Raw genomic sequence first — 26,910 nt, 5'->3', positions numbered from 1 at the left:
TTGATTCATGAACCATTTCATTGTTCCTTAACGGTGAAATTACTTAAATTTACAATTTATTAACGATGGTTATTATAAGGTGTCACCCATGTCAATGTGTTCTTTTTAGAAAATAAACAAGTTTAATACACATAGGTCCAAATTGGCCATATTTTTTTTTACTTTTCTTTCTTTCTTTCTTTCTTCTTCTTCTTCTTCTGTTTGAATTTGAGTCTAACTTTCATCTAGCAGCTGGCACTGATATCATTTCCTCAAAGATTATTGGTCCTGTGAAAATGCAGATAAATGCACAGATTTATAACATAGTCTGTAAATTGTTCTGGACTGACTGGTGGGAGGTGCAGTGCATGTCCCTCAGTATTTCTAAAAGTCCTGGCTATGGCCTTGCTTGTAACACACCATCTCTGTTATTGCTACAGAAGTTTCACGGACAGAGGTTCACGTGAAACAATGGGCTTTTTAGTCATTATGTTTTTACAAATAATTTAGGCGTGAACCTGATCCACAGTGATCCAGAGTGGGAGCTGCAGACTGATGCCACCCTCTCTCCCAGGTCTCTCCCCCGCTTCCAGCTCGTTTCTTCCCAGAAGTCACAGCAGCAGCAGCAGCAGCAGGGCGGGGTGGGACGGTGACCTTATAGCCTCCTGCTTGGCACCAGTGCGGGATTTAACCATCAGAGCCCGCTGGGACAAAGTAGCTAACACCTATCTAACCGGAGTCGACTACCAGTCAGCACCACATGTATTGATTTTTTTTTTTCAGTTTCTTCCTGGTAGCCATGAGCAAAGACAAGCAGAGCAAGCAGGTGCCAGAGTCCACCGGACCTCTGTCCCCGTCCAAAGGCCAGAAACCCCCGAGGATGCCCAAGTGCTCCCGCTGTAGGAACCACGGCTATGTGTCTCCTCTGAAGGGCCACAAGCGCTTCTGCAACTGGAGGGACTGCCAGTGTCCCAAATGTAAGCTGATAGCGGAGAGGCAGAGAGTCATGGCGGCCCAGGTAACGATACGTTTACCGTTCTTCACCTGTTAGCGCGCCTAGCTTGACCTGCATCAAAACATCAAATTGGATGTGTGTGTGTGTTGGGGGAAATACATTGTTGAAAAACAACGTGTAGCTAATTGACCCGTGAAGTATTTTTGAATTTTATCTGTAAACGCTTTAACTGCATGGACAAGTTAACTTTTGTTGTTTGTTTTTTTTCTCCCAACTTTATATCTGTTTCTCTCCAAAGCTAGCTAGCTTAGTTTACACACAGCTAGCTTCGATAAAGTCACAAACTGCTAATATGTTTAATAAGGACTGCATGTGGCCACACTTGTTGCTCACCAGAAACCAGAAAATTGTTAATAATTTTTAATTATAGTAGTAGCTATGTAGAGCAGCTTCTTTCCCCACATTGTGTGTTTCTTTACTTTGTAACTTTGTACTACCTAGCTTGGAGTAACAAGTTATGGGTTTTGGGAACAGCCATTTTGAATTGGCTCATTAATAGCATACACTAGACCTTGCAGTAATCTATTGGGAATAAGTAACTGTAACACGCTGATAAATAGATAATGTATTTAAATCTAATGGACATTTGTCAGCAGCCAACTCACAAAACAAAACAAAACAAAAAAAACAAATCTTAGAAAAACAAATACAGTAAAAATATTTATCTAAAGATCTAACTAGGGATGGATTATGAGAATAGTTTTCATTAAGCATTATCCAAATTTTCTTTATGATTAATCATCTGGTCCAGTACAAGTAAGGAAGTGCTCACAATTTCACATACTCAATTGTAATTATACAATTAAATGTCCACCACCCAATGACATTTAATCTACTATGTTGTGAGATGGATGAAAGCAGTTAATACTCCTATTTAACAAGGTGATGTCTGAATATTTGGGGAATTTTTGCTTGAAATGTGACTCAAACAGTTAATCAGTAATCAGAATATTTGCTCAGAAGTGTACTGTTGATGAACTAATTGATTAATCGTTTCAGCTCTTGTAAGCATACAATAATGGTGCCTATTATTAAGCTGTGCATTAGTAGAACAAGTAAAGTAGAGCTTGTATATTTATGTCACGTATTGATATAATTGCACATAAGTGTTATGTATTATTATTTTACATCTCTAATAAATTACTTTTGCAGCATTGTATTGGTACATTATGACTATGAATAGTCATCAGTCCTTTCTATTTAATTCACTAATTTGTTTGTATGTAAGAAGATAATAAACAGTATAAAGAATTGTAGTTAGTGGCTAAAGACAAGGTCTAGACTAGACAGAGGACTATTTATTATTATTATCATTATTATTATTATGTCTTTGCAATATCAAGCTGATATTGACTTCAGTTTTGTTTTCTTCCCTCCCCTCCAGGTGGCCTTGAGGCGGCAGCAGGCTCAGGAGGAGGAGCTCGGGATTTGTAGTCCAGTTGCTCTGTCTTGCCCTGAGGTGATGGTGAAAAATGAAGCTGGTGCAGACTGCTTGTTCTCTGCGGAGGGACGATCCCTGACACCCACCAGTACCTCCACTTCCTCTCTTGCTGTCACAGGTGAGATATTGCCAACTATTATTCAATTATAGCCCGATAGACTGTCCCACCACCCTCTCATGTGTCACACCAATAAAATATCCAACAGCTTGTTAAACAGCTGCACAGGTGTGTCATTGTAGCTAAACAACAGCTCCAGGAAATATTGGGAAAAATGTCAGTGATGACCAAATCTGAATAAATGCAGGAGTCACAGCTGCAGGGAGGCAGAGCTGAAATGGTGAAGACTTGTTTTGCAGTTGAGTAGACAGTTTAAGGCTGAAGTTTTCATAAATATGCTATTGTTGAAAAAACTGGAATGACAAAAATGAAGAAGAGTAACATTAACTGAAACCCCCTCTGGGTGTGTGTACTGTTTACTAACAAAACACACAGTTTTATAAATGCAAAGTACTAATATCAAAATATTTTTAAAAACCTGCCTATTAACATGAAATGTCAATATGCATTTAAATGATTAACAGACACTTTATAGTCAAAGATATATCAGATATAATATATATATATATATATATATATATATATATATATATATATATATATATATATATATATATATAGTGCGTGTATATAGTGCATCCTTTTTTAAAGAGAGGAAGGACTTGTACAATATCTACATTCATCTGTATCTACATTCTTTAAGATTTTACTCTTCAAAAATGCTATTCAAAGCAGCATGTATACAGTTTTTCTGTAGTATATCTTTCCTTTTGTTCAAACAGACATTCTTTGTGAAAAAAAGTTCATCAGCTGGTTAAGGACAGAACAGAAGTACTTTTAGAGACACTAGAAAACCAGCAAGAGACATGTTGGTGTGATGAAAAGTAAAAATCAAAGTTGATTTGGTGGCGGCGGCATGAAAGAGCACGCTTGATGTCTTTGATGGTGTGGAGGCAGACACAGATACCGTGTTCTCTGTCAGACTGATAGCAAAATTTTAGGAGTTGCAATAAGACTGGTCAAGGCTGCTCATGTCTCGCTTTGATTCTGCTTTGTGTTTCTGTGAGAATGAACATCAGGTCTCTGGCTTGGCAACAGAAAGGAAAGACTGATGTGGCAAAAGGAGTTTAGCACTCTGTGACTCAACGATGACAAGAATTAGAACAGGGGACAACAAATGTGATTATCTTTGTCTTCAGTGGTGCACACTGTCTTCATTGTGTAATATGGAAAGCTCAGGATCTTCCTGACAAGAATGTGACCTTGTTGATAAGAAAAGAACAACAGATAATGAGTAATGATGATTTGATGGTCATTTTTGTCCTGACAGGGCAAGCCACATTTCTGTATTGTGACACCTGTCACCTGCAGATGGTGCTGTTGATAGCAATTTGAGAAAGTGGTGGAATGACCATAAAATTTCTTGTGAAGTTCAAGAAACATGTCTTTTCCTATTATATAACTGATCATAGGAACAGCCAAGATCTGTATGACTTGAATTCATCGTGTCATTTTTCATTTTTCTGCTTGAGCTCTGCTGTTGGATACATAATTGATTAAAAAAAAAACAAAAAAAAACATGGTTAATTTTACATATTGACTTACTAATCCAAATCACAATTAAAACTAGGACATAATTGCATCCTTGGATCCATATTTAAATGCAGTAATGATCTGAAAACCCCTAAATCCAGCCACAAACATCACACTTTAGCCTGTGTGTGTGTGTTTGTGTGTGTTTTCCAGGGAGTCGCTCAGCATTGTCCTCCAGCCCGTCTGCCGTTGCCCGGGCTCATACTGACGGCCCGTCTGACCTGCTCCTGGAAACCTCCTATTACAACTTCTACCAGCCTTCACGCTACTCCACCTACTACGGCAACCTCTACAACTACCAGCAATACCAGGTATGTGTTTAACTTGGCTTGCCTCAAGAGAAGATTTTTCTGCCACTGTTTACACTGCTACATCACAATTCATAATCCTATTTATGTTGTCATTATATGTTACTTCAAGCTCGACCTTGGGTAAAACTGCCGTGTGGTCGTATACTGTTTTAGATTAAGCAATTTAGTTGATTATGACACAATACATCTCTTCTGAAACTGACCTACAGTCCCGCATTCAAAAGAAGAAAAAAATTAAGAAAAAGTATTATCGAGCATTGACCTGAACATGATATAAACAAAAAGCACAGGAAGTTTTTGAAAAACATTTTTATCCTTCAGTTGCTGTGGTCAGTAAGAAATCTCCTATTATAAAAAACACAGGCAGAAATCAACCCAGTTTAAATCCAACTCTCCTGATCAGCCAGCACTGGGACATGCTAACATTGTGATGAATAAAGGTAAATGAGATAAAACACATCATTTAAATTTTGTCTGTCCTAACACATAGTGATGATTTCGGAATTGTTTGTTGACTGATTATAGCAGTAAAACTGATGGTTCTTACGTGGAACGGTTTAGGATTCAGCCAGTCATGAGAGTCATATGCAAGTTTTAAAAAAACAGAGCCTATAGCCTAAGAGATGGATTGGGTGTACGGTAGGTGATGTGCTGTGAAGTGTGTTTGACTGTGTGTATGTGCATGTCGGAGAGGGGAACTTCACATCCAAGCTACTACATGCCACAGATACGGAAAATAAGGTGCTTAGTTACAAGTCACCTCAGCATGAACAAGGCTCCGTCTCTCTTACCTCATCATGTAAGGGTCAATAATGTGACACACATGTCAGTCCTTTGTGTGGATGCACAGCAAGAGGGGATGAAAGAAGCACTAAGCCTTAGTTTACAAAAACCCTCTACCTCCAATTAATGTTACATACGAGGTCAAATTTGTTAAAATCCCTTTGACAGACAACAGACAACGAATTTTGTGAAGTCCTTTGGAGTATTTACCCAATGTTGTGAAGTTAGAGAAACAGGCTCGTTGTGGAGTGTAATTTGATAAATCTAGATTGAATATCTGGACATCCTTATTTCCCTCAGTAGTGACCAATTGTCCATGAGCTAGGTGCTTGACCCCACACAGTACAGTGCTGTAGTTGTATTTACACCTATACATTGGACTGTACATATGAAACAATAGATCAAACTGTTATGTGCCACAGTGTTTATACTGGACTTTATATGTAACTGCAGTGTCACTTATATTTGAGTCTTGCTGGGTATTTTTTAGAGGTACAATTATTAATCCATTAAATGTCAACTGTTAGATAAGTCCCCAACTTTCTGATTCTAACTTCTTAAATGTGAATATTTTCTGGTTTTGTTACTCCTCTACGACAGTAAATGAAATATGTTTGGGTTGTGGACAAAACAAGACATTTGAGGATGTCATCTGTTATATGTCACCCAGGTTTCTCATGTCTTTCTCTGCTATTTACTCTAAAATTAAGGCAAAAATGCTGATCAAAATAGGATGATGTTCAAATGTTCAACTGTATAAAAAAAAAAAAAGACAAATACAATGTGATAAAAAAGTTTATGATCCCTCATCTTTGCATTTTCTAATAAAAAAGAAAAGATAGGAAGCGTCACCTTGTGAACATCAGAAGTTAAATTTCTTTGGATCTGGTTGTGATTTATTTTAACCTTTATTTCTTTGTTTTCCTAGAGATGGATGAGAGTGTCTGCTTTAATGTTGGCACTTGTGCTATAATGTAGGACACATCGAGGAGACAGCACCTAACATCCAGCCAACACACAAACACACACACTTGGTCCCTCGTTCACCCATCTGTATATTCACACTGATTTATGCTTAAATGTATCTGTATTGTGTCCAATGAGATGAGCTTGTGCGTGAAGCAAATTAGATCTATAACTCTCTTGTGATCTCAGATGAGGTGGTTTGTTTTTTATGAAGAACATTTGTCCACCCCTTCACGCCCCTCTCCACCCCCCTCAACGTTCCCCCAATAGCAACATCTAGTTTTGGGGTCACTGCCTCCGCTAACCTGCCAGCACGCGGCAGAGCCTGAATTGCAAAGGTTAATGGTATTGACTGTCGGCAGAGGAACAAACCGCTATGCCTCAGTGCTTGAAGGAGAAAGTGAGCACATTAATGCTAATCAGTTAGCAGTCTTTAGCATAATTTAGCCATCCTCCTATGTGATTTATGATATTTTCAGTGAAGTTGTCAGGTTGAGAGGGCTACGTGCTATGGTTATTCAAATTCAGGGGCCACTTTCTTTGGATTTGCATGAAGAGCTGATTATTTGAAGATGAGTTTCAGTGCCAAAAACAGTGGCAGTGCACACTTGATAATGAGAAATGTATCGATATAATCACAAACAGTGATGGAATATTTCTTAGATATAAGATAAGATAAAGATAAAAGAAGCAGCTAATCTTAGTTTTTATTATCTGAACTGGAATGATTATATCACCTCCACTGGTTAAAAAAAGCTTTTTCTCCCGTGTCTCCTCTGTCTCCTTTACCTGTCCTAAACCTCCGCTATTTAATGGGCTATACTCCAATTTTAGCTTCCCCAACTGAAATGATTATCCTTGAGTTACTCAATTTTGATTTTGTCTCCATATTTGCTGTGAATCACTTATCGCTGTGGTCTTTCTGCACTGAGGCATCTTGTCAGTCAAACAGTGTTGGGCTGAGACATCTTTTCTCATTGACTTTCTATTCATGAGCTAGTTTCTGAGGGTGGAACTGCTCTCCATCATTACAGCGGATGAAAGGATATTTTACATTGTTTTAATGTAAATTTTATATGATTTAACAAATATCCTTTTAATGGCAATTTTCACCTACAAAATCTTAATATGTTTGGTTCCAGGATAGCCTGATGCACAGCTGTTTGTTCTGTCAGTGTGCCAAGCCAAAATAGATTGCCAAAGTAATGTTGGCAATGTACGGCAAGTTTTGCAAACCACAGATCCGTTGAAACTTAAAATGTCTATGTACATTAAGTTAGGTTAATTTTCAAATGTTATGTTCTGCTCATGGCCTAGTTAGGGCAAAAAACACTTGGTTCGGATTAGGAAAATATATTGTTTTGCCTTAAATTACCTGGTTTTGTTGCCAGACTGGAGTTGTCTCATAAAAAATATACATTTTTTCAACACTGCTGCAAACTATACCGATGGATCCTTAAAAATATCAAGTGGATTCTTACTAACAAGTATTGAAATGCTGCCTCGATTAGTGGTCTCCTAGCTGTAACTCCACCACCATCCTCTCCACCTCCTGATATGCAGGCCAGCTCACAAACATGTAATGTGTATGTGACAGGAAATGTATTGTAGAAATATCAGTATGGAAGGTATGACACAGCCAACATTTTATTCTGGCTGCTATGACACCTTCTTGCAAAATATCTTTTTGCAACAAGTGCAGAGCATTTAGTTAAGTGACTTATTTTCCTCCACCAACCAGATGTGCAAATATTCTCAGCTTCAAAAGCTAATCTCACAGAAGCCATTGTCACAATATAGTGATCTACAGGTCTTTAGTTCTTCCCGTTACTAAATCAAATCCGTGAAACACTGTGGTCTTTATCAGTGTAAGGCCATCTACCTCGTCCTCTCCTCTCCTGTGCACTCACTGTTGTGCTTGGCTGTCATGCAGGTGGATGATGATAATATAAGGGTGGTGTAGAGCTTCCAGACAGGAGATGGTGCCAGATAAGAAGACAGGCCCTCTCAGGGAGGTGAGCAAGCCCTCCCAGGAGTTGGCGAATTGGCCAGTCCACTTAGACAGTACTGTAGATATTTAGCAGCATTACAGTAAATACATGTCTCTTTTCTCATAACGTATTCCATAATGTAGTGTTCACACATTATTGCTGGTGTCACTGAGTTGTTGTTAATTTCAATTAAGCTTATAATGACTTTCTGTCCACAACCAACAACTTAAACTCTGTCCCTTCACCACTGCCAAAATTGTCAATTAATGTTTGTTTACCTGCTCACACTCAGTGACATGGAAATGCATTTAAAAACGTGTTCTGGAGATTTGTTTGATCAAGTCATCATCTGCTCATCTATGGATCTGCTCACCACAGTGTTGCCTTTGCACAAAGGCTCTTTGAAATGATCTCAGTGGAAAAACTAAGAAAAAAATGGCTGTTATAATGTCAGATACTGAGATACACTATTTCTACCTTGATGAACTCTTTTGAAACAGTGTGTAACAATGCATAAAATGTGTTTGATGGTGGTTGTATGATTACTTTTAGTATGTTTCTGAAAAAACTGTGCACACAAACCAACATTACAGTGGAGTGCAAGCACTGACACTATGTTATGTTTAATAGCATGTGATTTCAGTGTCCACTTAAGTTTCCACTCCACTGAAGAGACAAAAAATAGCCAAGTATATCCTGCTTTACCAGAGTTAAACAAGCTCCCCAGTAACATTTTGGAGTTCCTCCTGGGGGATCCTGAGGCATTCCCTAGCCAGATGAGATATGTAATCTCTAGCTTGTTCTGGGTCAACCTCAGGGTCTGGAGAACCTCCAAAGGAAGGTATCTTGGTGCTCAGCATGCTCTTCACCATGACCGTCCGATACAACAACCACATTACCACTGACGCCACACCAATCTCTCTTTTCATCTCATGCTCCATTTTACCATTCCCCATAACCCTAAAACATAAATCAGGTGACACACACACATCCTCAAACTCAGCAATATGTTGTGAAGACTGGAGTGACTCAACTCCTGTCAGAGTATGGAAGAATTCCACCATTGTTTGTATCCCGAAACAGAAATGAGTGTACAGTGAAATCATGTGACTTGATAATGGATTGACTGTTTATATAACTCAGACTAAGAATGTTTTTCAATTGCAAATTTCTGTTTCACTAAAGCGTATTCATAGCTGCTAATGTAACCATAGTTAAGTTGTGTTCACCCCACCAGTGGACATGGAGAAAGATTTGTAAGATATATATATGGCATCACACGACTGCCTTTGACCACTTCATGTAAACCTCTTCTGTAGGCCTGACAAAATTTGTTTTTGTAAGCAACTTTCACCAAGACAGTTTTGTTTGGTGCTGTATGTGTCCTGCAAACCGTAAGCTTGGTGCACTTTCAAGACTCCAGTCCAATCTCTATTGTATTTTTCACAGCCTAATACAAGAGCTGAGTGTAGCTTAAATAACAGTTTATAAAGCTGTCGGAGAATTGATGGTGTGGACAATACGGGTGACATATTACAGGCTGACAGAAATCAAATTCCATAAAAGTGAAATTGAAAACCCTCGGTGAGGCGGCCTTGCTGCTGAGTAGACAGCTCGTTTTAAAGTTTTCTGAGGACTGGAGAGGACTGTGTGTTGCAGCCCATTTTTAACACAGGGCACAGACCCACAAACACTACTAATTCTCACTCACATTCCTTTATCTCTATATTTCCTCCTGTCAGATAAGATTGTTAAAGTGTTGCCTGTGAATATCTGATGGATGATAAGAAGGACTGAACAGTCAAATCATTGTGAGTCAAACATATGTGAATGGGGTCATAGAACAACAGTGTTTATATTGTATTTGAAAATATCAAATATAGAAATGAAAGCTTCATCAAAAAGGCATAGAATAAATACAGCAAATGAATGCATTCATATATCTACTGGTGGTACTGGGATCGGTGTGCATGGATATTCTGTAAATAGAAGAGCGAATCTCATATAGCCAATGTTTACATGTTTTTTTTATATAGAAAATATTAATAAATGAGTTTGTTGCCAAATAAAATAGCATCAAAGACATAGTAACAAATGAAATTATACAGTTATGACTTGTTTTATTTTGTTGGTGATTTCGCCATGAGTGTGTTCCTCCAGAGGATGAAATGTAGCTTGTTTTGGAACAAGTTATATGAGGCAGCACAACTCTTGCTCCAGCATTTCTTCCTTGCCCATGATCAGCTGTTCACATAGGAATGCTGTCTAATCTTAAGCAGAGATAGTGTAAAACACATATTAAAAAACAGCCATAGACAAAAACAAGGTTTTGTATTTGAGGGAACAATGCCAGGAGTGTGGAATTGTCTTGCTTCCCAAGTTACTCTTTTCTTCCCACTTTTCTCTGCTGTGATTATATTTGTGCCTCCCTGTGATCGCCAGGAACACCACACAAACTCAGATCTGACTGGATCTGAGTTCTCCAGGAATCTGATGTTTTTAGATATTGTCTATGAAATACAGCACATTAAGACAATTCCCTTCTTTGTGTGTAAAGTTGTCTGTTTTCTGTGTTTTCTTGCTTGAAGCAGATGCCCCACGGTGATGGCCGCCTGTCGAGCCACAACATGTCCTCTCAGTATCGCATGCATTCTTACTACCCAGCAGCAACCTACCTGACTCAGGGCCTGGGCTCTGCCACCTGTGTGCCACCCCTTTTCAGCCTGGACGACAACAACAACAACAACAACAACAACAACAACAGCAACAACAACAACTGCTCTGAGACCATGACAGCCTGTGAGTGACACAAAAAAACTGTCTCTCTCTCTCTCTCTCTCTCTCTCTCTCTCTCTCTCTCTCTCTCTCTCTCTCTCTCTCTCTCTGTCGCACACACACACACACACACACACACACACACACATACAAACACACACACTTCTCAGGGCCCATAAAGTTTTACCCAGACTTTATCAACACAGTGTGGTTAAGTACATTCAAGGGAGGATTGCACTCAAGTCAAGAGTGTCATAAAATTTACAAGATGAAATTAGTCTAAAGTGAAGCTTTTTTAGTTTTACTGTACTTACTTTTACTTCATATGCAGAACTCTACGCAGTTCTGACTCTGCTTAAATTCATGTTTTTCATCAGTTTCCTTTACATGAACGAATCAAAGGCAGTAAAGTTCTTTGTACTCACCTTACAGTAATCTCCTCTTTTGGCAATAATTCACAGCTATCATTAAAGAAGTAATCTATTTTCACTGTCAAAAGACCTGAAGGTGCAGCTCTGTTTCTTTCCATCATGTTAAAAAATGAAGTAGATTTGATCTCTGATTTCTGGCACTCTTCGCTGCCAGTCTCAGATGGGAATGTCAGCTGAGGGTGGCTGTTGGCAATAGTTGCCTGGATTTCTGCCTTTCGCAGTACCTGTGAAATGTGGGTAAATCAGATTGTGTGTATTGCTCAATATGTTAAGTAAATTATTAGAGGAACCTGAAAGAATGCATGTAAGTGCACAATGAGAGGGAGATAAAAGGGAAGATCCAGCATAGCGCAGTGGGGGAGAAGTTTGTTTTAGTGCTCTTCGGGAAAGGTGAATAAGTAATTCTTTGGTGCAGTGACTTACTGCATTTTGAAGAAAAGTACTGTGCAAATACAAATCATAAATGGAAGCTGTTTCATAAATGTCACTCAAATGTTAAACTACATCATCTGAACATGTGCTTAGACAGCCTTTTTTTATTATCTTAGAAACATTTTACTGCCACAATGAAACAAACAGTTGTTTCTACCTTTGACCAACACCATGCACCATACCTGATAACAAGTTTACAAAGAAAGTGTTTATTTAGAAATAATACCAAAATTAACCAAAACTATGGGAGTCTAAAGGCCAAAATGAACAAAAAATGGAAAAAGTCTGAGCCAGCAATGCAGTGGTTCAGAACTTCCTTCCCTAAACTAACAAACAAAGCCACAAAAACAGGATTACAAGACCTCTATCAGCAAAAGAATAGAAAACAAAGAAAGAGGACAGAGACAGACAGTCTAAAAATTGCCAGGATTTGCTTGGTCTGTGGAAGATGCAGAAGAGCACTTTCTCCTCCCCCTACCATAGATATGGGGCAGGGCTCATTTCCTGATGAGCAGCACCTGAGAGAGGGGAGGAGAACAGAGGAGAAGAAAAGGTCGGAGCACATAACATTGTAAGTGATGGAGGATTCTTGCATGCTCATGTGTGGGCTGCTAGTGCTGGATATGGAATTTGCCTAAATAAGTGAAACGAGCTAGAATCCTTGCAAGAGGAGATTATCTTGCAAGTTGCACATTTAATTATCAGTGAGTCACTGAGGGGGCAGATTGATTAATACTTTCAAATCATCTGTAGGTGGCGCTATGTTCTTTGTCTGTGCAGCCATAGTGGAGGTTACTGCTGACTCCTACTGTATTATGCTGCTCTCACTCATACTCCTTTGACTTTTGGACAGTCTAGTGATGCAGCTGTCACACATTCAGTAGTGCAGAGATATGTGAAACCATATTTGTGTACTGAACTATTTTCTTGTAATTAACCAAGGCTGCACAGTGTTTTGCCCTGGGTTGTGATTGACCATGGGTATGCCCTGTTAGTACATGTACATGTATCCTTTTGTTTTCAACTTTGGTTGGAATTCAATGGGAGTGAAATGCCTAGAGGCTTAGTAAAACCATTTTTAAAATTGTTTTTAATAATTGTGCAGAAATGGAAGCACTGCTGTATTTTTTACTCAAAATACAGCAATTTGATTTTTGCTCTTACCTTTTAGCACAGCCCCATAACACATGTACCAAGAACACAATGGTCTCTTTTTTCAGAATTAAAAGATGAAGTTGATTTGTTATACAGCTGTGGTATTGTATGTTTTAGCTCATTTATAAAGGACATAGGGGAAGAGCGTGTTCACCAAATACACTGCTGACACCACCAGCATCGCAAACCTCTAGACCCCCGCATCTTCCCTCATACCTGTATTTGTTTATGACTTTCACCTGTCCGTTTCCTGTGAGGGTCCCACGTCAGCCTTCTGCCGTGAATCGCCATGCTCCATTACAACATAACAACAGTCTCAGCGGGTGGTCCTCCATTTGGTCTCAACTCAGGGCAGGCTCCAACACCAGAGAAACAAACCGCCTAGATCAGTGGTTTTTCATCAAAGCGTGATATTCCCTTCTGTAGATTTTAGATTTAAATATATTAAATTCTCTTGTTGTATATCATCATTTTCACCACACTTACAAATACTCAAACATGCAAAAGCTGAGCAACCACAACAATAATTACAATTTATATAATGATGAACAAAACTCATCAGTCTCCATGGAGCTGGTGATCGGCTGACGTTTCAATTTGAAAATAACGTTTTCCACATATATAATTGAGTTTACTTGTTGTAATCAACTTGCTAACACGGTGGAATTGTTGTTTTCCAGTGTTTGGGAATCATACTATGGTATACTATCAAAACTGATCATATGCAATGCAAAGACAGTGATGAATAGTCTTTTGAGCATCTGAAATTATTTATATTGAAGTCACCCTCTTTTATACAGTGCATATTGTAGACCATGAAAAAAAAAAGTTTTTTATATTCTGTTTTGGTTCACCTACAACACCATCTCAGGTTTTTGTTTTTGGCTTCATGCTGAACTACATCTATACAATGTGAGAGAGGGATCGTAGTAAGGTCTCCATAGGATATATACCCATGAAACATTTCAGCATTCTGTGATATACAAAGCCAAGAGAGGAGCTTTGTTAGAGATATGTTTCAGTATTTGTGGTGTCAAAGAGCCAGTCTATAAACATTTGGTGACTACTTGGTACAATCACTGCCAAATTTAATGTGTGGGTGTGAGTCGTATCTGAACAGTAAGCTTCCATTGACTGAAGATGATCCCTGTCACTGCAGAGGAGTTTCTGTGTCTAAGAAGTGTGTAAAAAGTTTTTTATGCTAGCCTTCCCAATAGTGTGCCAATTGTGTGTGTGTGCAAGTCCCGAAATGTGACCTTGATGTTGTTCCAAAGCTAATTCATATCTTATCAGCTCAGTATAAATCAATCTGCAGGGTAATAAGCACGTTGTTCTTGTTCTTGAGCATCACGTAATGAACATTGTATCTTAGATAATGCGTCTGCAAGTGTTTCTCTGTTTCTTTTTCCAAACTGTAGCATCTGAATTAGTGTATATCACATTGCTAGCTGCTCTTATCCACAGTAAAAGGACTACTTTAGTGATTAAATGAACAGTCAAGCAAAAAAAAAAAATTAATCCGTCTCCACCAAACATTTTCTGGTTCAAGCTTAAAGATAAATGGACAATAAAGTAGTTTGATCAATCAATCTGCCCATTATTCCCTAAGTTAATCGTTGAGTAAAATTTCCCACAGCCTGTGCTGATGTCTTTATATCAAATGACTAAACTACTAGTTTTGTTCAGCAGTCTAAATAGAACCCATTATCAGTTCAGTATCAAAGAAGACAAAAGGAATCTGCAGATATTCACCTTTGAGAATCTGGAAGTCACTAATCTTTGTTCACTGTTTTGATCTGTTGGTTGGATAAAATAAGTAATCTGAATATCACCTTGTGCTCTGTGCTCTTTTGGTGGACATGTTTTTTCTGACTATTTTCCGACTTTTAAACTGACTAATCAGATTCAGATTAATTGATGAGTCATAGTTAATTTGACATTTGCTTCAGCACATTAAAATGAATACGTGTCTCCTATTATTCCTTGAATTGTTTCACTCTGAACGAACATGTTGTGCACCTCAGTATCCGTCCATGAGGAGGAAATAGCTGTGAGCTCGGAGCTTACCTGCCCTCCCCTTCTACCTGGCTGCCATACAGTGCCCTGTCAGATTTATCTCCCTCCCAGGATAGGGCTAATCAGTTGGCCAAATACAGAGATCCAAATAACCTTCAGGAGTGGCACGCTGTCCTTTCCCCCCTCCCCTCCTCGCCTCCTCCTCATCCTCCTCTTCCTCCCCCCCTCTTCGCCCTCCCTCTCCGCAGGCCCCGCTGTCTCCGCAAAATTGCCTTCTGGAGTTAGTGAGCGGGAACAGTTAAGATTTACAAACAATGATGAAGCTTGTCATGCGTCTTTCTCCATCCGTCACGGCGGGCCGGGCGGAGCTGTGGGTAGAGCCGTCCTGGTGTTCTTCATAAAAGCCAGCTCTCTGTGAAATACGCCCCCGGCCGGCCTGTTTACTGCCCCGCGCTCGTCAGCAGCACCGCCGCCGTAAATCGCCGAGCGGGAGGTGACAGCGCAGTCCATCAAACTCCCACCCCACCTCGCTGCCCTCCCAACATCTCACCTCACACTTCCAGCCCCCTCCATATATACACATACACACACAAAGACACACACACACTCACACTGTTTCTCCACAAACACCCGCCTCACTTCCTCACTAAGATCTAACCGAGGAGGCTCAGATGAGCTGCCCCATAAGAGTTATGGCTGTTTCAGTCTTACAGGAGACAGCTTCAAGCCGAGTCTGTCGGTGTTTATGTTCTTTCTTTTTCGTCCTTGTCTAGACTTTTGCAAAATTCAAAAACTTTGCAAGCTGACAGCCCAGCAACTTTCCGTTCACGTACTTCTTACTTTTTTTGAAAACAAGATTTATATTAAAGTCAGACCCTAAAATCGAGGGCCGCTGTGCCGGCTGTAGGTTTGTCTGTTTTGTTATATTGGTGTCAGCACAGAGCATACAGTAATTTAAATGCAAATCAGATTGTTGAGGTATTGCAGATGTTAATCCTGCTAATCGATAGACCTGTGTGAGCCCATTAAGTTAGAAATCCATTACTATCTTTCTAGATGATATTCTATTGATTTTTCTTGCTTCAATCTATACTGCACTGTACACCAAAGTGAGTTACTGCGTATAAAGTCTGTCGTTTCAGGCTCTCCGCCTCCTCTGAAAAAAAGGAGGAGTAAAAGAACGACAGAGAGATTGGCGTCAGTAAGTTTCTTTGTTTCGTGTGCAAAATGGGCTCTGCCTGCTTTTAGATCAGATTACTTCAAACTTGCACTTGCTCACACCCATGCACTACTTTACACACATAAACAGTAAAGGAAGTTCTTTCAAACACACACAATGATTGTATGTGTACATGCACTCTGGGCCACAATCATTCTGGAGATGTCATACAGGCCTCTCACTTTTGGATTTATTAAACCCAAAACTAATCGGTACTTCCAACCCAAGAGGTGACCTTTTCAAAGGAAGTGCTGTTTCATGTCATGTAGCAGCAAGAGTTCATTTCCTTGGTCACTGACATGCTGAGAACATCACTCACCTCAGTACATATACTCTGTGTTGTTCTGACTACCAGAGAAAAGCTGAGGCTGGAATAAGACTGCTGGTGTGGATTGTGGTGTAAGGTTTCTAGTTTGATAATTAATATCATCTACAAGTACTTTCGAGGTTCACTGTGTAGTTAAAGGGAATACATTTTACTCAGAAGGGAAATATGATAGACTATTTTTTTTCTCCAAAAATTCCAAGGCTGAATAAGCAAAATAGACAAATTGGCCTTAAAGGATAAGACATACTGCTTTACTTTGTTCTTATTTGGCGACCCTGCTACCTTTCCAACAGTGTTTTGAGGACCTTATTGAACAGCTTGTTTATTCAGTCATGGAAAAACTACATTTTATATTCTGTTTATGTTATTATTATTATATTTATTATTATACCTCATTGATACTGTTAATATTAAATTTTGAGTCTGACATTCTTCTCCAAAAACTACATAGTGCTCTTTTAGTTGCCCATTAAATGCTAATTAGGATGGTAATCTTTGAGTTGAGCAAAAATTGGTTGAGGAATGATTTTTGAATTTTTTTAGATGTCTAGGTTTAATTTAATGTAATCACAGAATTTCAATGTGTAGTTAGCTGCAAATTTTTAAACAGATAATTTCAATGCTATTAAAGTTATCATATGTTACAGAGTACCTAACCCTTCTAAACAAACGTGGCTTTTCAACTAAATTTTCGAATTTTCGTTTGTTCTTAAACTTGTTCATCAAGTTGTTCACTTATTATTTTCTTTCTCTCTACACAGATTTATTGTGTTTTAATTATTGCTTTTTTGAGATCGCTTTAATGAAATTCCTGCTTGTGTCCTGAAACTTGCTCACACATGGCATGCTCAAATATGTCGCTTATTGAATGGAAGAGGCAATAAACAGACAGTAAGCAATCTCTCTTGCATAGTTTTTAGTATTAAGTACTTTCTGTGACCTTTAATCAAATAAAATTCATACCACACACTTGAAAGTAATGATGTTGCGGTTTTAAAGGACTAAAGTACCTCCAATCTTGGTTGCATTTTTGTTGAGGCGGTGACTTGATTCAATCTGTAAGTAAGAGCCAGCAGCAGGGAAAGAGTCTCCGCTGGGGCCCGCCAGGCCACTGAGAGCCTCACTGAATGTATGGCTCATTGAGTGTCTGTCCTGGCACTTGGTTCCAGCGGAAAAGTCCTGTGTGGCCTGTCAGTGTCCTCCCCACCCTGCTGTGCTGCTAAGTGCCCCAATGGCCTCTGGGGCTGTGGATGGGCTAAATACCAGTGTAATTGTCTGCTCGGGGCACAAACACCGTTGTAATGTGTTGTACAACACCACCATTAACACAGGCCTGGGGCTGTGGAGACATTAAATGGCCAGGGCTGTGTAGTTTATGTCCTCTTCCCCTCACTCTCTATTTCTCTCTCTCACTTCCACATACACACACATACAAAACACAAAAACACAACCTCTCACACTGTCTGGCATTGAGGGGCTTTAAATGAAATGAAGTGTGAATCTGTTGACTTCTGCTTTATCTTCGACTGTTCTTTGTGCCGCAGTATTTAATCATTGAAGGTAGTACGGGTTGATTCAGTCAAAGGTCCTATCTGTAAATGCAGTATATGCATGGCAAAGGACTGATTATGTCTAAACTTTTTATATATTTCAAGAATCCATTATTTTGAAAAGTAATTTTAACATCTTTAATATTGTCTTGCAACTGTCCTGATACTATAACCCAGGTAATAGAGGAGATGAGCGGGAGATTAATATGCTGAACTAGGCTGCCTGCAATTCAAAAATCAGTCACAACAGTGAATTTCCCCAATGTGGAATGAATAAAAGTCTAAAATCTGAAGTCTAGGTGTTTCTGCCTTGGGTTTGGCCTCTTAAGCTACATACAGGTTGCCCTGACTGACTGATTGTAGTGGTGAGAATCAAACAATACCATTCACAATACGTTGCCCATGATAACAATTGTATTACGATACAGCAATGCAAAGACTGATCCATCACAAGACAGTCATCTAACAATAAATCAACATAACTGGAGAATACAAAATACCCCTAAAATGCAGAAATTATGCAATCATTCATTCCATACGATATGATATATTACTGTGGGGGGTTTTTTTGCCCACCCCGATCTAATTGGTTAAACTTTTGATGTATTTGATATATATTGCGATCTACTGATGGCAATGGGTATTTTTCTAGAAAAAGATGCTAATATTGATAAATAAGAAAAGCAGTGAATGATTAAGGGAGTTCTTTTCCCTTAAGATGCAATGTGCATTAATTATAAAGCAATTAACCTACCATTTCTTATTCCTAACCACTATAGTGGTATTTCACTATCTAATTAGACTTTATTATTTTATTTTCTATTTTACTAGGTTGATATAAATGTACATTTTGATCCCCACAAAAATGAATCCTGCATAAAAACAAAGGATATGGCAAAAATGAACAAATTTACATTCCAGCATTCTTGGAGTAATATCCGTATCTGGAGGGTTGAGTGCTTTGATTTAGATGAATGTCTGTCCACACTCTAAATTCTAAAAAAAATTCTAACATTCGAACACAGTTCATTACAAAATCAGCGAATTTACTGCATGTATCTAAATGTAATCTGCATATAAATCTTCATACATGGATACTCACATCTCTATGCACATATCAAGTGGATGTTGTTTTCCTGATATCTCTGAATAAAACAAACTTGGTTAGTTATGAAGCCCCCCCCCCCAACCTAATCATGCTCTTGTAGTCACTTTCCTCACGTCGCCCTGTGCAGCGGCTCAGCGTGGATTGATAAATGATGTTGCCTTGGCAGCTCTCTGAAACAGCTGAATGACTTGGATAAACACATATGGCAGCTTTAGCACCCGCGGGAGGCGTCCTTCTTTCCATAGCAATATATTTCACTCTTCCTGTGTCCTTTACTTCGGCATTTTTCTTACCCTGTCGACTCACAATGAATCTCTTGTTTAAAATGTAATGATAGAAAAGTCCCACAAATATTGATCGGCCACCTCGGCTCATTATTGCATATCCATAACTTTTCGACGGATCGTGTCAAAAAGCCCAATGATAGACTGACAGGCCATTTTGTGAGTTGATGGGGCACAGTAGCCGAAATGGAGATTTAACATAGGGACGAGGGCTGTGTCACGCCTCTCCGGGAGTCATCTTCACCGGGGACAGATTGGTTAACAATGCAGGAGCAAAGGTTCCTCGCTGCTTAATTAGCCTTTGACCCCAACACTGATGCCTTCTGTCAGTCTGCATTGGCCCTTCAGCTCCATAGCAAAGCAATAATGAGCATTTAAGTGTTTTCTGACCCCCTGTAATGGTTGCATAAGAGACTGCATCCCTTTGAACAAATGTCTCAACAGCTTCGCATTTGAGAGACGTGAATGAGAAATATGTGGACGAATGAACTTCGCACAAAATCAAATGAATATTCCTTATTCATGATCATGCAAGAGCTATTATCTGACTCTTTATTTAGTTCTCTGATTAAGGTGTTTGATGTTGCTTGACATTAGTAGTAGCACAGGCTTACTGTAAGAGCTGTAGTCACAGTTCAGTGTAGGCACTCGTGACATTTGCATTAGCAGCACCAGCAATATGTCAGAAGCCTCAACTCTAGTGAACAATGCACTTAGTTGGATTCAGTCAAATCTCGGTAAATGAAATCAAACCAAATGTGAAGATAGTTACTACAGTTACAACACTTGCCTCACAGTTCAGACAGTGACTGAAAATGCCACTTTGGATGATGATTTCCTTGATGTGACACAGATCATCAGATGTTAAATTATCTAACATGTAATGTCCAATTATGTCTCCTTGAAATTAGGTTTGAAACCAATTCCGTCCATATTATAGGTTCATGCTAGCGGCCTGGCTGTAGGGATGGCATTGGTGGTTGGTCCACCACTTTTGTGGACTGAAATATCTCAAAAACTATAAATTGATTACTATGAAATTCTATGTATTCTAGTATGTATATACTACCCAGAGGATGAATCCTTATAACTTGCATGACCCTCTGATTTTTCTTCTAGCATCACTAGCAAGTAACCCATTTTACTCATCCAGTGAACTACCTCTACATCTACATCTCGTCATTGTTGCTAGTGGATGAATCATGACCAGCAGGTTGATGTATTTCTGTTGTTACACTGAAAACACATGCAAAACATTCAACTAAAGCCTGACTGATGATTTAATGGGCACGTTGAGGCAATAAAGCATTTCTTTAAGATGAGGGAAAGACAGTAAACTAAACAAGCTTAAAATCGATCTAATTGAAGGACTCAAACCCGGTGTCAAACCTCCTTGCGTCATACCCGTCATCCACTCCCACCCCCTCCTCTCTTCCACTCTTCGTACAAAAAACATAGTGGTAAATTTCTGCAAAAATATACTCTATGACATATCTGTTTAGAAGTATATAAACTCAATTTATAGGCGAAAGACAGCAACTTCAGTGTAATGCTGTTGAGTGTTTTTAGTTCTGCCATGTAGATAAGGTCATACAAAAATTACATTTTTCATGAGATGGCGTAGTTCATTCAATGAATGTACAACAGAAGAAAAAAAAATAAATGAAATAAATTGACTTATTAGTTTTTAAACGCTTGGCAGAATTAGGATAATGTTTGAAAAGTCTGATATAAGCAGTGATTTGAAACTGAGGGTGAAGGTCTGCAGTGTGAACATCAGCTGAGTGGCGTAAGCCTCCACTGTTCACTGCTCTGTATTTAAAGCCTGCCTGACTTCCAGCCTGTCTGCTCTTTGACTGAGTTTTCTGGGCCATTAAGCCCTGCTGCTGGCCTGATGATGAGGAGCCAGACGCCTATATCGTCTCTAGAGAGGAGAGCGTCCATCTATACAAGGGTCGTCCTCAGTGGGACACTCATGGGACCCTCTCAAACTGGCCAGGGACGTATTTGTTTAGACACAGCTCGTATCATTTTAATGGGAGCCATTTAATCCCAGGTCAACCTTGTCATGTGACAGGCAACTCTTCATTCTTAAGATTGAATTTTTGTTCCCTTGATGATGGCCTCCACTAAGTGTTCTTGTCCCTGAACAACATTGACATATTCAAACAGTTGATGTAGTTGATTGTTTGTTGTTTTTTTGTTTACTTGCAGGTTGTATATTGAATATTTTGACATTGAGGAAATTATATCTGAAGAGGAACTTGATGGTTGAAAGCTGCAGAACAGACTACCAAATTTCACACTCAACATCACATTGGATTAAAAACCCCTTCAATGTGGTGTAAGTGAAGTAATAACCTGCAGCCAGGTGCATTGTGAGTGTGTCAACATAATGGATATCTCATTAATTAAAGTTACATATGTGACCTTTCTGAATAGCATGTATTAATCTGCTGCTTTAACAGTCTCCACTCGTCTTTGAAGACTGGAGCCTGGCTGTGTTACTGTCATGGACCTGACTTTGTGCACAGGGGCATTGTCAACTCTTGTCTTTTGTGGCACGGAGTACATGTGCAGGCATTAGCTTCTGTACCACAAAGTTGGAAACAAAACTGTTGTCTAAAAGATCATTACATAGAAGTACGGGTGTATATATACATTGTGTTATAGAAAATAAACAAGTTAGTTTAAGGATAAGCTAAAATGATCGTGATTGATTATTGTCTTCATCATCAGTTATTTTATTCACTATCATTCGCAAGTTTCAGTTTCTTGAATATTTTGATTTGTAGCTTTTCTGTTTTACATCATTGTAAATATTGTATTTGTATTTTTATATATTTTAATGGGGAGCTCTTGGACAATTGGTATATTTTGCAACCCTAAAATAGTATGATGAAAACAAGTCATTATCATTTTGCTATATCAGTTTATTTTTGAATTTGTGAATGGTTGTTAGATTTTGATTTATTATTATAATTATTTTTTTTTACTTTTTTGAAAGTACGCATTTTTTCCTCTAAACTGACTTTAAGTTATTTGAAAGTAATATATATTTGCAGTTGTTCTTTCGTAGTGCAGTTCTTCCAGATCCTTCAGTAGTTTACTCACATCACTACAGAATTATGGTGAATCGTGAGTGTGTGTGCACGCCTGTGTGTGTGTTTACTTAAGTGTTATCTACCCCTATGACCCTTGTGTACGGTGGATGAGTGTAGAGTATGAAACCCACAGAGAGAGAGCTTATCCCTGCTGGATCAGACTGAATTACCATCTCCTCTCACATCTGGGCTTTTGTTCGTCTGTTTGGCAGCAGAAATGATTGCACCTTCATTCACTCCCTCCCTCCTTCGCTTAACAGGACAAGTGGGAGGTTAAAAAAGCTTCCTTTTGTTATTCCACACAAAGACTGTTTAATAGTTTGGAAATCTTATATAGAGTGCTGAGTGACTGGGAAAAGGGCAAAAGTTCATTCAGAAGAATAAACCTCCTTTTCAACTTCACCAGTAGGTAAAGTTTGTGTTTTGTTACGAACCACTTTTTGTACTCTGCCTGAGCCTTACAACTTAAATAAGAACTTCGCTTAATATGGTTCACAAGGAGGTCTGTAGCAAGTGCACATATAACCATTCACAACTGTAACATACAGTACTAGAAGAACTGTGCTGAAAATGTGTAGATCCCTTATTCTTTGACTGGTTTAAGCAGCTATCTATAAAAAAACAGCAACCGAATATTGGATTTGGAATATTCAGTTGCCAAAACCATGACTCCATTCCATCTGAAGAACTGTTAAAAGTTCTATTTATATTACGTTTAGTCACATGGGTTGACTTTCATTATCGATACAGTTTCCAATACTACTACAGTCTGAATTTTGGTCCATTTAGCTCAGTGGGTAGAGTGTGTGTCCCTTGTACAGAGGATTTGTCTTCGCTGCAGTAGACACGGGTTCGAGTCCCGGCCTGGGGCCCTTTGCTGCATGTCACTCCCCCTCTCTCTCAACCTGTTTCCTGTCACGTTTTCAGCTGTTTTATTAATTAAAAAAAGCCAAATGGCCAAAAAATTAAAATGTTTAAACATTTGGATAAACCAAAGAAGAAAATGTAAAAACATGACTTAATGATCTGAGCACTCCTTTTACAGTTTACTTTAAACCAAACAATTAATCGATATATCAAAAAAAATACCAGAAAATGTAATTGAATGATAGTTATTTGTTAATTGTTCAGTGGCAACCTTCGTGTCATTAACAGGTCCTCATTGGCTAATTGAGAACAAGGCTTTCTGGTGTTTCAGCAACATTAATCTGTATTAAACAGGAGAGCAGACGACAGCAGCGGAGAACATGTGTACAGCAGTGTGTCGTGATTTAACATCTCCAGTGAAACTAACACGTCCAGTTGCTTTCAGCCTTTAATTACATCATAGATTTCCTGCTGATGAACAGGCTGAGAATTAACAGTGAACGGGCTAATTCACAGCTGCTCTCCCCCACCCACATGCTGTTATTGCTGTACAAGAAGACCGCTGAGGGATAAAAAAGAGCAGGGTGCACTTAGCTACACAAACATTAGTATTAACGATTGGGCTGCCAGTTTGGAATTGGTGACAAACTGCAGACGTGCAAAAATTGGAGTCCGAAACCAATCAGAAAGTTAATGAGGAGAAAAATTACTCCTCTTTACCCGCCTACCACTGCTGAGGAGGAGAGAGAGAGAGAGAGAGATGGTGGAGGGTGAGGGATGTGGAAGCATGAGGGAGGCCAATCAAATCAGAGGATTCTGGGAAATGTTAGACATCAGCAGTTGTTTGTGTTAATGTTATCCTGATCAGTAGGTCAATATATATGTGACAGTCCATCATAATCAGAACCTGTTAAAGGTTCTTTCAAAAACAAAATTAAAGATTTTTTTAACAACATTTTTGTGAGAAACTGCCCCTTTAAAATCACTTCCATTGGTCAGGTTTTTTTTTAATTTAAGGATCAGTTTATTTATTCTTTTATAATTAGGGCTGCAACTAATTGTTTTCAAGTGTAATTAATCTGCAAATTGTTTTTATGAATAATTGATTTAATGTTTAATATTTGGTTTATTAAAGGTCAGAAAACAGTGAAAAAATATCCATTAATTTCTTAAAGTACAAGGTAATGTCTTGTCCAAAACCCAAAGAGATTCAACTTACAACCAGAATGGAACTCTGCATACCTCCGCCAAGTCCATTATGATTTAATCACATCCAATATCAAGCATGATAGCCCTGTATCACTCTGAAATTTATACCTACCAAAACTACTTAACTATAATTTAAGCTCACCAGATCTACAGATCCACAGATACCAGCATACCACCATATGATCCATGCATTATTCCCTGAGAAATTAAAGAAAATTACTTTTTACTACTTTTTGGCTTAGGGCCAAGATTTGCTCGTAGTAGTAGCTAAAATCAAATGTCTTGATATAATTTTGAACATGTTTACTTCTTCCATGATGAGATATTTCCTGATGTCAGTGAGATTTTTCATTATCAACTTGGATATTATCTAGGGAACGTTCTTAAATAGCTGCTTGTTTTCAGAAAACAAGCAACATTTTTTGTTAAAAAGAGAATATTTTCCCTCAGTTGATGCTATCATTTCTATAAATAGTATAGAAAAAAGTAAATTATTATCAATCTCCAGCTGGGATTAACATGATTTAAAAAGAAGTAAAATGATTAAGATACCACTAAAGAATGAAAATAGCTTAGCACCAAAACTGGGTATCCACTCATTTTTAGCTTGAAATGATTTGCCTGTTAGTCAACAATAGTCAGTCCACAGAAAAATGAATCACAGTTATTGTTTTTAAACATCAGTAACATTTGACTGGACAACACAGCAGATTGCTGTTAACCAACCTCGGCCTCACAATGTTATTAGTGTGTGCAGTAGCTGTAGTCAAGTGTAAAATGGTTGGATGCACATTGCTCTCATGTTAACTGTAAAAGATCTAAAGCTTTTGCTTTGTGTTCAGTGTCTTCCCCTTTTTGCTGACTGATTCAATTTGCTATAAATCCTGGGCTTTGCTAAGAATCACTTTACTGTACAGTCATATTTATATCAGGCCAGTGCAGCACTAACAGAGAGACCATTTATTTTGCAGTGCCAATGATACCACTCTGCTGTTTTGTCTGTCTCACTATAGTATTTCTGTTCTCCTTTTTATTTACTCACCTTACAGACATTTTATATTACATTTTATATTTTATGTGTGCTGCTGTTCCGAGGCAATATGAATTTATCATATTAATGACTTTGAGGAGTATCCAAGAAAAAAGATTTGTAGCTCAGTACCTGAAAGAGAAGTGAAAGATTTTGAGGTTTATTCATTTTTTCGAATATATAAACATACTTCATCATGGTGAGACAACAATCTAATGTTTGAGTTGTGTTTTTTTTTTTTTAACCATATTTATGTTTTAATTCTGTTTTCTTAATTTCTCACCATGATAATGTGGAGATACTTAATTAACTTAATTTGAAAGAATGATTGTGATATTCATATATTGTCATACTATATTATATTATTATATTTATTACATTTAAAGCTAACATACATGACTGTTAAAAAACAAGCTAATTTTCTCAGTCAGTCTGAAAATTGCCACTTTTTGAATTATCCTCAAACAAAGACATGTCATAGTCCAGTTTGTGGAGATGCTGAGGTGTTGATCTCACACCAGGGACCAGATGTAACATACTCCAGTGTTCCCACAACAAAAACCTTGATAAATAAATGCATCAATTTGACTGAGTGTATGATTTCAGCCCTCATCACTGCCAGATCAAAACCAGATCAGCTCACAGTTCATGTTTTCTGTGTCATCCTCTAATTCGTATACAAACAATCAGGATGGTGATCGACTGTGGATATGTCCGAGATTATAAAGTCAGTTTAGAAGGTATCCTAAAAATCTTAAAAATGGACAAATGGATGAGTTCAAAGCTTGACCTGATGATAGTGTGAGAGGAACGATTAGGATAAATTACTTGGAACCCTGAATGTCTATATTGTTATTACAGTTCACAGTATGTTTACGGAATGAAAACACAGAAGGCGGAGCTGTCTGTCCAGTTGTTGGTTGAAGTAGCCGTGACTGTTGGATTGTCTGTTTCGAGCAGTTCAAAGTAAGCATGTGTAATGAGCTGCCCTCCTCTCTGTCTGTCTCATCTCTGCAGCCTTCCCACCCGGCATCATCACCACTGCTCATGACTCCACCATGACCTGCAGGTCCATCAGCTCCCTGGTTAACTCTGAGATCCATTCTGAGTGTGAGGCCAGCAGCGAGACACCAAACTTCACCGTCAGCTCTATCATCGATGATGACGCCACCAAATAAACGGGGCTAAACATAAAATTATTTGACAAAAACATTGTAAGATCAGTTGAGCAAAAAAAAAAAACCTTGATGTTCCTGCAAAACACA

At 38.5% G+C, this 26,910-nt stretch overlaps 1 protein-coding gene across 1 annotated transcript; it reads left to right on the top strand.

The window, feature by feature from the left end:
• The first annotated feature begins 428 nt into the window (after positions 1–428).
• On the top strand, positions 429–26,910 carry dmrt1 (doublesex and mab-3 related transcription factor 1). Its single transcript, XM_037098096.1, is given in 7 exon segments — positions 429–997; positions 2,379–2,553; positions 4,240–4,397; positions 8,080–8,100; positions 8,102–8,161; positions 10,729–10,936; positions 26,663–26,910. Coding segments are annotated over 7 exon segments (1,002 nt in total). The 5' UTR covers positions 429–778; the 3' UTR covers positions 26,824–26,910.

Source organism: Acanthopagrus latus, chromosome 5 (genome assembly GCF_904848185.1).
Source record: "Acanthopagrus latus isolate v.2019 chromosome 5, fAcaLat1.1, whole genome shotgun sequence".
Classification (NCBI taxonomy): Eukaryota; Metazoa; Chordata; class Actinopteri; order Spariformes; family Sparidae; genus Acanthopagrus; species Acanthopagrus latus.
Note: the sequence above shows the minus strand (reverse complement) of the source record. Positions and strands in the feature narration are given on the sequence as shown.